The sequence below is a fragment of the Equus asinus genome, chromosome 11 (assembly GCF_041296235.1).
Source record: "Equus asinus isolate D_3611 breed Donkey chromosome 11, EquAss-T2T_v2, whole genome shotgun sequence".
Taxonomy (NCBI): Eukaryota; Metazoa; Chordata; class Mammalia; order Perissodactyla; family Equidae; genus Equus; species Equus asinus.
In genome coordinates this window covers 84,867,866-84,879,777 of record NC_091800.1, presented here as the reverse complement: position 1 = coordinate 84,879,777, position 11,912 = coordinate 84,867,866, and the positions used below count along the sequence as shown (strand labels likewise).

Here is an 11,912-nt window from a genome sequence, read left to right as displayed (position 1 = left end):
ACTCCACAGCTCCAGACCTTCCATGGCTCCATCTGCACCCGGCTGCACAGCCGCATCCTTCACTCCACAGCTCCAGACCTTCCATGGCTCCATCTGCACCTGGCTGCACAGCCGCATCCTTCACTCCACAGCTCCAGACCTTCCATGGCTCCATCTGCACCCGGCTGCACAGCCGCATCCTTCACTCCACAGCTCCAGACCTTCCATGGCTCCCTCTGCACCCGGCTGCACAGCCGCATCCTTCACTCCACAGCTCCAGACCCTCCATGGCTCCATCTGCACCTGGGAATGAGCGTGGGCCAGATGCTGACGTCTAAGGCTTAACCTCCAGGGAACGTTCCAGTGCACCCTCCCTGTGCTCAGTCTCCACCACTATCACAGATCGTGCTCCACCGTGAATCCCATATTGCAGACTCCTGAGGTCCAGGGTCCACTGGAGACTCTGGCATGTTTTCGCATACACACTTGTGTCACTTGCTCCCAGGGGCTCCGAGGAGAAGCGGTGTGAAGAGGGCCCTGGATGTCCCAGAGCCCTGCATTATGACACCCGCACTTTGCTATTTAACAGCACATGCTCTTCTCCTGGGTCAGGAACCACAGACTCATTCAGGACTCAGAGACTGGACATGATGTCACGTTTTCCAGCTGATTTCCCTGTGGAATGTGACGGGTAATGAGAGGAACTGGCCTTTCCCACTGGGCCCCGTTGTGGAGAATCCCTCATGGTCTGTCTGCCAAGCCAACTGCTTTTCCTCCATCTCACCTCGCAGCAACGCAAGCTTTTTCCCACCACAAAAGTGTGGGATAACGGGAAGGAATGTACCAGCCACCAGCCAACTCCCTCTCTCCTCTCTCTTAAGCAGAAATCTTCCTATTTCTCCCAAGTCTTCCCATTTGAATCTAATCAGTGCATCTCAGATAGCAATACACGACTTTGAAATTGACAACAGAATCTTGCTAGTGCAACGTGAAGCCAAACCTGGTGTGGGCTGAGATGCTTAGGATAGCTGTCTCCGTGCCACAAGGACACAACGTCTCCCATCCGGCAGCTCTGGACTCTAAGCCCGCAAACTCTCGTGCTGTTGGCAGCTTCCCCGAATCGCCATCTCCCGGAGATGCAGCTCCCGGGCCCCTGGAGCTCTGACATTAGATGAGGTGGTTTACAGTTGGGAAGGGGAGGGGGTGGAGCATGGAGCCTGCAAACCTGACCTGATTCCGGCTTTTCAAGTTTTTAGCTGTGTGACCTTGAATAACTTATTCATCTTGATCTCAGATACCTCATCTGTGAAACAGCAACAGCAGTACTGACGTTTAAGAGTTAACATTAAGGACCCACAATAAAATATTTAAATGATAAATTATTTAGTAAGTGATATTAGCATAAACAATTATCCATTTGGTAAAACAAACTCCAATCTTTATTCTTCATTCCATGTATTAAATACATTTCAGATGGATCAAGGACTTAAATGTGAAAGAAGAAGGAAAGAGAGGTCATGGGGAGAGTAGAGGTGCCCATTTTTATGATCTTGGGATGAAGAAGACTGCTCTGAGCAGACCTGGACACCTCTGGATACAAAATCCAGAGGCACTGAGAGAAGGGCGGATAAAATTAACTGTGTCACACTTTTTAAACTCTTCGTGGGAATAAACATGATAGATAAAGGAAAAACTGGGGGGAAGCTTTCCACAGGTGAAGAAATGTGGAAACTTCCGTAACACACCCACAGAGAGGAGCAGGTTCCGCTTGTGCAGAGCAGCCCCTCCCCGGAGCCGGTCCTCCCGAAGATCACAACCATAAACGCTGGACAAGACGTTAAAACTGCTGCTCGAGGGCCCGGAGCGTGGCTGGGAGTGGGCACCCGGTGAGGGTGATGCTTTGTACTTGGTTGTACTGGTGTCAGGGTTCCGGCTGTGACGTGGTCCACAGTTTTCCGCATTGTTGCCATTGGAGGGAAGCTAGGAAAAGGGTGAACGTGATCTCTCTGCATTACGGTTTACAACTGAGTGTGTCCTCAATTAATCCAAAATAAAAGGACTTAATTTTAAAAATCAATTTTTGTAATTTACAGGATTACAGAACAAAAGATTAATTCATACGATCATCTCAACAGAGGTATAGAAAGCTTTGACAACATTCAACAAACATTCATGATCTTTAAAAACAAACCCCAAAATCCCCCAGCAAACTAGAAGAACCCAAACTGGAAGAACACAGCTAAACGGAGGGAAATTACCTCAATCCGATAAAGGGCATTCAAAAAAATTTACAGTTAATTTAATGCATAATAGTCAAACATCACACAGTTTCCTTTTAAGGTAAGAAACAAGGTAAGAATGATTGCTCCCACCATTTCCTTCCGACACGCACTGGAGGCAGCAGCCAGAGCAACGTGAGGAGAAAGGACGCCACATAAACAGAACCCACAAAAATGCTAAGGGTCCCTGTAGCTCAGCTCCTGTCACTGACGCAGCATGGCAGGCTCTGGACAAGCGTCACAAGGCAAGCTAAAGAAAAAGCACTGAGCAGATAAACACACATCAGAACCAACTCAGATATGGCAGAGATTTGGGGATTGTCAGATCAGGAATTAAAACAACCATGATTAAAAAGCTAAGGGCTCTAATGGGAAAAATGGGTGATATGCAACAATGGGCGGGTAATGTACACAGAGAGATGGGAAACTCTGAGAAAGAACAAAAAGGAAATGCAAGAAAAAAAACCACTGTAACAGAAATAAAGAATACTTTGATGAGTTCCTTAGTAGACTGATGAGGAAAGAATCAATGAGTCTGAAGATATGTCCCCAAATATTTGGAGATTAAACAATACACTTTTAAATAACATATGGGTCAAAGAAGAAGTCTCCAGAGAAATTAAAAAGTATTTTGAACTAAATGAAAATACAACATATCAAAATTTGTGGGATGCAGTGGGAGCAGTGCTTAGAGGATTTTATAGAGGAATTTATAGCACCGAATGCATATATTAGAAAAGAAGGCAGATCTAAAGTCGATAATCTAAACTTCCACCTTAGAAAACTAAAAAAGATGAGCAAATTAAATCCAAAGTAAGAAGAAAAAAGAAATAATAAATCAATGGAATTGAAAACAGGAAAACAATAGAGAAAATCAACAATACCAAAAGCTAGTTCTTTAAAAAGATTAATAAAATTGATAAACCTCTAACCAGACTAACCAAGAAAAAGGAGAAAAGACACAAATTACTACATCAGAAATGAAAGAGGGGGCCATCAGTACAGATCCCACACATATGATAACCTAAATGAAACGGACCAATTTCTTGAAAGACATAGTCCACCAAAACACACATAAGAGAAATAGATAATCTGAACAGGCTTGTATCTATTAAAGAAACGGAATCAATAATTAACAATCTTCCAAAACAGAGAGCACCAGACTCAGATGGGTTCACTGGTGAATTCTACCAGACATGTAAGGAAGAAATTATACCAATTCTCTACAATCTATTACAGAAAACATAAGGAGAGGAAATACTCTCTAACTAATTCTATCAGGCCTACATTACCTTAATTTAAAAAACAGACAAAGACATTACAAGAAAGGAAAAACTATAGACCACTATCTTTCATGAATGGAGATGCAAAAATCCTCAACAAAAATATTAACAAACTGAATCCAACAATGTATAAAAAAGAATTACACACCATCGCCAAGTGGGGTCTATCCCAGGTGTGCAAGGCTTTCAACATTCAAACATCAATTAATGTAATCCATCACATCAACAAGCTAAACAGGAAAAATCCTAAGATCATAAAGTGCCGGAGTCCTTCTCCGGCTGAGTCCAGGTTCCTGAGGGATGGACGGAGTCGGCAAAGTGAAAGGAGGAGACTGAGACTTGGGTTGGTGTTATCAAGTCCAACATTACTGTGCACAAGTGTCGTTTTTATATTTTTCAGGATTAGTACAGAAACAGCTCTACAAATATTTTCAGAGAGATAAGGAAGTAAAAAACGAGCACAAGAATATTTATTAGCAGTCTATTCTATAGAGCATAAGGTTAATGATCGTCTTCACTGCAATTAACTATTGTTTGTTGTCTCTAAGCTAAAAGAGATAGGTACCTTGACATCTGCTGTAATTCATGGTAAAGTTAAACCAAAGAGAGAAGGTCCAGGCCTCCGGACAGGACAGCATTCCGTCTGTCTACATCCTGGGGGAGCCACCCCTGCCTCCCTCAATCATTTATGCCATTAGTGTAGATGGTTAATGGGAAAAAAAAGGCAACTCCAGGGTATCTTATCCCCAGGGCTATTTGCGTTCTCAGCGGGCAGTTAAACATCTTTACATTCCCGCACCCCTTAGGGGGTGAAAGCATTCCTTTGTCTTTTAGGAGGCAGGGCTAACAGTCCCTTGAGCACACTGCCCAGAGAAAATATCATTTTGTTAGTAAGGTAAAGAGCTGAAAAGCTAAGCTAAACTATATATCTTCAAGAATAAAAAGCAGAAACAAGTATAGTCATAACCTTGATAGAAAGCATGCATATAATTCAGAAAATATCAGGGGTGTCGGCCGGCCATTCTTCACCAAGGGGCGTCCCTGCGCCACTCGGCCCTTCTCAGCCCGGACCCTGTCAGATGGCTGCATAGGCGTCAGTAACATGGCTCCCAGCAATAAAGAGGAAAAGTAGATGCAGAAAAGTATTTGATAAAAATCCAACACCCATTCATGATAAAAAGTCTCAGCAAATTAGCAATAGAAGGGAACTTCTTCAACTTGATAAAGAGCATCTACAAAAATACTTCGGCAAACATCATACTTCATGGTAAGAAACTGGAAGCTTTCCTCCTAAGATCAGGAACAAGACAAGGATGTTCTCTTTCACCACTCCCAGTCAATCATTGTGGAAGTCCTAGTTAGTATCGAAGGACAAGGAAAGTAAATAAAAATACACACAAATTGGGAAAGAAGAAATAAAATTATCTTTGCTTACAGATGGCATGATTGTCTATGTAGGAAATCCCAAAGAATCAACCATAACAAAAAGTCCTGGAACTAAGTGACTGTAACAAGGTTGCAGGGTACAAGGTATGTTATCAAAATGTCCATTGCTTTCCTATATACCAGCAATGAACAACTGAAACACCACTTACGTTAGCACCAGGAAAGAGACATACTTAGGTACAATCTACCAAAATATATAGATGTATGACACCTGTATGAGGAAAACTATGAAGCTCTGATGAAAGAAATTGAAATAGATCCAAGTAAATAGAGAGATATTCCATGGTCATGGACAGGAAAACTCAATATTGTTAAGATGTCAGTTCTCCCAACTTGATCTGTTATCCCAGCAAGTTATTTTCAGTTATCAATGAACAGATTCTAAAGTTGGTATGGAAAGGTAAAAATCCCAGAATAGTCAACACAAATATTGAAGAGGAACAAAGAGAACAGATACTACCTGACCTCAAGGTTGCCCTAAACCTACATTAATCCAGATAGCATTGGTGAAGGAACAGACACATAGATCAATGGAAGAGAACAGAGAGCCCAGAAATAGACCCACATGAATACAGTCAACTGATTCTTGACAAAGGAGAAAGGACGGTCTTTTCAACAAATGGTGCTGGAACAACTGGACATCCACATGAAAAAAAAATTAGACACTGACGTAAACATAGGAGATTAAAAACTTTTGCTCTGCAAAAGACATTGCTAAGAGAATGAAAAGACAAGTCCCACTCTGGGAGAAAATATTTGCAAAATACTATCTCTTAAAGGACTGGTACTCAAAAGGTACAAAGAACTCAACACAACAATCAGAAAACATACAACCCAACGAAAAAGTGCAGAAAAGATATGAATAGATACCTCACCAGGGAAGATATACAGATTGCAAATAAACACATGATAAGACGCTCAACATCATATGTCATTAGGGGATTGCAAATTATAACAATGAGACACCACTACATACCTATGAGAATGATCAAAATTGGAACACTGACACCACTAAAGGCTGGTGAGACGTGGAAGAACAGGACCACTCATTGTTGGTGGGAACGCAAAACAGTGCAGCCACTTTGGAAGACAGTTTGGTGGTTTCTTAATAAGCCAAACATACCGTCACCATACAATTCAGCATTCAAACTCTTTGGCATTTACCCAGATCAGCTGAAAACTTAAGTCCACACAAAAATGTCCACGCCAATGTTTATAGCACCTTTATTCATAATTGCCAAAACTTGGAAGCAACCAAGACGTCCTTCAGTAGATGAATGGATAAATAAACTGTGGTCCATCCAGACAGTGGGATATCATTCAACGATAAAATAAGTGAACTAGCAAACCATGAAAACACCTGGAGGAACCTTAAATGCACGTTACTAAGTGGAAGAAGCCAGTCTGAAAAGGATACACACCGTGTGATTCCAACTCTATGCCACTGTGGAAAAGGCAAACTCTGGAGACGGTGAGGAAGCAGTGGTTGCAGGCTTTAGGGTGGATGCGCAGCTGGAGGAGTAGGTGGAGCACAGGGGATTTTTAGGGCAGTGAAACTATTCTGTATGGTACCGTGATGGAGGATATATGTCATTAAGCGGTTTTCAAAACCCATAGCGTGTACAACACCAAGAGGAAACCCTAATATAAACTATAGATTCAGTTAATAATCAAGTATTAATATTGTTTCATAAACTGTAATAAATGCACCACACTAATGCAAGATGTTAATAGCAGGGAAACTGGGAGGGGAGGGGCAGACGGGACCTCTCTGTATAATCTGCCCAGCTGTTTGTTAAACCTGCCACGGCCCCAAAAAGCAAAGTCTACCAATTTTTTTTTAAGTTCAGAGGCTCTTTAGCACTGTCATGGAAGCCGCTAGACTCAACGATGCGCGGTGAGTTACTGTGTAAGAGGGTGGAAACTCACGGATGCTCTCATATGTTTGCTGAGAGAATCCGGAAGGGTCCCGACACTAACGAAGGAGGCGGGAAGGAGGGGGCAGAGCAGAGTAAGTTTGCTGCACGCTTTTACGCTGTCTTGGTTTCCGAACCACGGGAATTACTATCCACTCAAAAATAAGGATAATTTTGTCAATATTATTGATAATCACTGGCTGTAGGAGAGCCCGATAGGTAGGACAGAAGTTCATCTGTGGGACCCAAAACAACGTGAGCGAACGGCCACTCCTCCCAGGCCTTTCTCCCTATAACGTCAAAGGATTGCAGCAGCCGCCGCCACCGCCCAACAGCAGCCGATCCGCCCGGGGAGGCTCAGTCCACGCGGCTGCGGCCAATCAGGACCCTCCACCGCCTCGGCCACGGGAACAGCGAATCAGGATCCTCCATGCCGCTCAGTCACAGGAGCAGCCAATCAGGACCCTCCACCCACGCCATGGGACCAGCCAATCAGGACCCTCCACACCACCTTCAGCAGTTGTCCAATCAGAGCTTTCCCCAGGCCTTCCTCTCCTGTGGGAGCTGCCCTAAGAAGTCGAAGGGCAAAGGTCTGTGGTGGTGGAGGAGGAGGCCCGCAGGACAGGGGGCTGAGGAAGAGTCCGGTCCAGTCTCTATGGCTTCAGCCTCTTGGATAGGGTCTTGTGGGATCCTGTGCTGCAGCCATGTGTGGACAGACCTCCAGCAGGGAGCAGCTCTACCTCCATCCTCCAGAGAGCTCTCCTGACCCCAGGACCTGACCCCAGGACCGACCCCAAGACCCTGACCCCAGGACCTGGGCTCCCTGCCCTCAGCCCCACTCCTGCCCCCAGGACTCCTGCCTGTTCTCTCCTGGGTCCAGCGCTCACAGGCAGGCCTCCTGCTAGTCCCTGTACCCCGAGCCTGTTTATGGGGGTAGATGGGGTTTGATCTTGGGGCTGGGGCGTCCACATAAGCACACGAGCCCCTCAGGGTGCAGTCCTAGCCAGGAGGGCACGAGAAGAGCAACTCCTAGCCCAGAGGGCTCCCTCTGCACCCTCGTCCCTGCACACGTGAGGGGCAGCCCAGTGGTGACAGGGCCACTCTGCAGGGAGGAGGGCTCATGGCACAGCTGCCCGAGGCTGTCCTCTGTTCCTCTGAGTGTTGGAGCTTTTTTATGTTTCGTTTTTTTGCTGAGGAAGATTCGCCCTGAGCTAACATCTGTGCCAATCTTCTTCTATTTTGTATGTGGGATGCCTGCCGCAGCATGGCCACTGACCAGCAGTATATGTCTGCACCCAGGCTGCTGAAGCAGAGGGTGCCGAACTCAACCAGTAGGCCACCAGGGCCTGCCCTCTCTGAGTGCTGACTTACAAAGGGACACCTCTGTGTGAGGAAAAACCGTAAGGAGGAGGAGAGAGAAAACAGCCCTCATAGGTTCTCTGTTCCACTCCTGGGGTGACAAGTTTCAGAAATGTTATTAAGGCAGAAAGAGGGATCCTGTTCCTTTGCTAACCCCACTCCTTCCTTTTCTCCCAAAAAATCCTGACCAGGAAAAACTAGTACACGTCACCAACTGCCCGTCAGAGCAGCACCACATGATGCACAGGTGGGGAGACGTTGAGGAAACGAGCAATGAAACAAGGTGGGCACTTGCAAGAGGACAGGGCCGCTGGCCCGGGGTCAGGCAAGTCCACCTCTGCAATGGGCTGAAACACGCCAAAGATGCTAAAACCCAGGAGTTTGTAACCACACCAAAAATAACAATGACATAAGTCACCTTTGCAGAGGCCAAAAACCAACTTGTTTTTCTGAAACCCGGTGAACAGTGGGAAGAGCAGAGCGTCTACTCTGCCTGTCCTGGACAGACCTCAGGGCGGTCAAATGGCTGGTGAGGGAGAATCTCTTGTCAGAGAAGATTTACGACTAAGAAAAGAGGACGAATACAGCTAGAACGCCTTCCCCATGCAGTGCAAGAAAGGACCTAGGATGACACCAAACGCCACGACACCATGGGGGGCCAGCAGACATGGGTCCTCTCACAGACGTGCAGAACCGCCCCCATCTCGTGTTCTTGCCAACACGGAACCTGAAACATGTGTGTCGGGGTGGGATCCTGACAACGTCCAGCAAAGACGGGCGCACTGACGCCGCCGCAGCTGCAGCCAGAAAAACCCAGATGGCAGGGACCATAGGACATGACAAATAAACCACAGAGAAAAGGGTCGGGGGAGACGAGAAGATGAAAAACGACTTATGAGATGCTAACTGGGAAAAACAGCGACCTAAAGACATGTTGACACAACCAGGAAACCTGAACACTGATAGCTGGTGATTTTGAGGAATCCTTGCCAATTATTTTAGATGTGAATATGGCATTGTGGTTGTGTGTGGTTTTTTTAGTTCTCATCTTTTAGAAATACTTTCTGAAATGTTTATGGATAAAATAATATGACATCTGGGACTGGCTTAAAATAACCCAGTGGGGAAGTGGGTGGGGTGTAGACAAAACAAGGCCAGCCTTGTGCTGGCATCATGGCCGCGGGTAATGGATCACCCTGCGACCTTAGGCTGGCCTCCGTGTGTGTGTTTGGAAGTTCCCTCAATGAGCATTTCGCGCGTGTGGACACCAAGTTGCTTTGGGAACTGATTTTCCCCAGCGACACTGCCTGAGCCAGGAGGGCAGCCATGCCCGACCTCAGCTCCTCCATCGGGAGGCACAGCCTTCCTCGTGAAGGAGGAGGAGGAGGAAACTGATGAGGCGCTTTGCTGGCGACAATTTGCCGCTATCTAAAGCTTAGGCCTTAGCGGGACTCACACCTTCCAAGGACGGTCTCTGCTTCTGCCTGCGTGACCTTTGCCTGCACTGTCTTCTGCCGGGAAACGGAGGCTGCAGCGCCTTCCAGTTCTCAGTGGTGGTGAAGAGCTTGGAGCCCGCCCGGCTCACGGCGTCACTCCCGTTGGCATCGTCACAATCCAAACCCCAACCCCCGACGACAGAGAAGGTCACGGTCCGCCGACCCCGAGGGGAAGCCACCGCGGACTATGGACACTCCGCCTTGTTCCACAAGGAAACGGCCTGTTGTGAGAGGACGGCCGTGGCTGCTGCAGTCAGATAAGCGGGGCTGGACAAAGGGCTTCCTTCCGGACTCTGCGTTCTCGCCGGCCCAGTCTCGCTTGGAAAGGCTGAGGGAGCCGAGGGCGGCCTCCCCGTGGTGTCCAGGGCACTGCCAGGTGGGACGGTGCTCTGTGGCTCTCGGTGGGCTGCGGTCTCCACAGTTGCCGTCAGGAGCAGAGCAGCCAAGCCCAGGGGTGGAGCTGAGCCCACAGCGTCACACGGGCTGTGAAACCTCCAGAGTGTTTTCCTCCTTCCAGCACCGCCGCAGCCATGCTCCCCCCGCCCGAGGTCCCGGCAAAGGTGGGACGTGCCTCTATCCACTCTCGTTCCTGCGGTTCAGTCATCTCTCAGAATTGGAGCCGCAAGTCGGGAGGTGACCCTGACTTCTGCAGCCCCACGGACAGGCCTGACCACAGATATACTCCAATGCAGCCTCAGACTGAGCCTCCGAACTGCGACGTCAGTGAGGGTTGAGGGTGGTGGCAGCCCAGGGCACAGGGGGCAGAGAGCCCCACGAAGGGGCCGAGATTGCCACAGACGTGGCCACACGTGGACCAGGGCTGTCAATGCGGAGGGAGGCCACGTCCCCGTGCGAGAGGCCTGGGGCTGCTCGGTGGTCCCCAGGCCCAGCCTTGCTGCAGATGTCCCTACAGTGTCTTGATGTCACAGACACACACCCGCCACCGTGTGGCCGGGGTCAGGGTCATGCTGCGCAGCAGAAGCCCGAGTTCACAGGACACTTAAGGAATGGTAGGCCCGTCTGCTCCGAGCGGCAGGCCCAGGCTGTGGGGAACAGCCCCAGGAGGTTCAGGGACCGGCACCTCCCTTCCTGCTGGCTGGCCCGTTCCTGAGCCTGGTGCTGGTTCTGTCTGTGTGGTGGACGCCGGGCCCTCCGAGGACGGACGAGACGTGCAGGGGCACCCAAACCCGGCCGTCTTGCTGAGAACTTAGTCGCGTGGTGGGAAGCCGGTCCTGGCTGAGCCTCTGCAACAGAGGGGTGTGGGGAGAAAGGATGGGGAAGACGCACCCTGTTAGCATGAAGCCACGGGGACCAGCGGGCGCTGCATTCACTTAGATCTCATGTTACAGATAAAGACAAGGAGCAAAGCTTTCCAAAGGCTCTTCCATAGATTCTCTATGAAGGACACAGAACTCCGTCATCCTCAGCAGACACTATTATTATTACGACTTTTTACTGCAGGGGTTGGGGGCGCAGCTGAAGCTCCCACAAGCCCCCACCCGGCACCCCCAGGACCGGCAGCCACCTGTGCTGGCCAAGTTATGCCGCGGCCTGGGACAGAATGGAAAACATGCGCCCTACATACACGCTTCATACGTGCTGTAAACAGTCTTTCTGGGACATTAAAGTACTGGAGAAAGACACTGAAAAATTGAAAAGTAGGCATATTAAACTCAGAACGTTAATTTAAGTCAAAATGCTGTATTTATACCAAAAATAAAATTTATTGTAATTTAACTTTATTGGATTTAGTGGAATGGAAATAAAGGCATCAATAATATTTTCAAAATGCACTTCTGGAAAAAAATTAACCATTGATTGAAAAGACAGGAAACACACGTATGGGCACACACACAGAAACACAAGAAAACACGGTGAACCACACAGCGATGTTCAGAGCAGCGGGATTCAGCCAAAAAGCGGAAACAACCCAAATGCCCATCAACTGAACAGACAGAACGTGGCCCACCACACAATGGAATGTTATTCGACCATAAAAAGGAACGCAGCTCTGACACGCTACCACGTGGACGGGCAGTGGAAACACCGTGCTGGGAGTAAGAAGCCATCACAGAAGACGTGTGTTGTACGATTCTGTCAGACACAGACGGACATGGACCGGCGGGTGCTGGGGCCAGGGGAGGGGGATGGAGG

General features: G+C 48.0%; 1 protein-coding gene across 1 annotated transcript in view; it reads right to left on the bottom strand.

Moving 5' to 3' along the window:
- Positions 1-1,398: 1,398 nt before the first annotated feature.
- The window catches only part of LOC139046544 (uncharacterized), a 27,952-nt gene continuing 17,438 nt past the window's right edge, over positions 1,399-11,912 (bottom strand). The window contains exon 2 of the mRNA XM_070520243.1: positions 1,399-1,959. Coding sequence (XP_070376344.1) covers positions 1,522-1,959 — 438 coding nt within the window. The 3' untranslated portion in view covers positions 1,399-1,521. The remainder of the gene's footprint in view (positions 1,960-11,912) is intronic.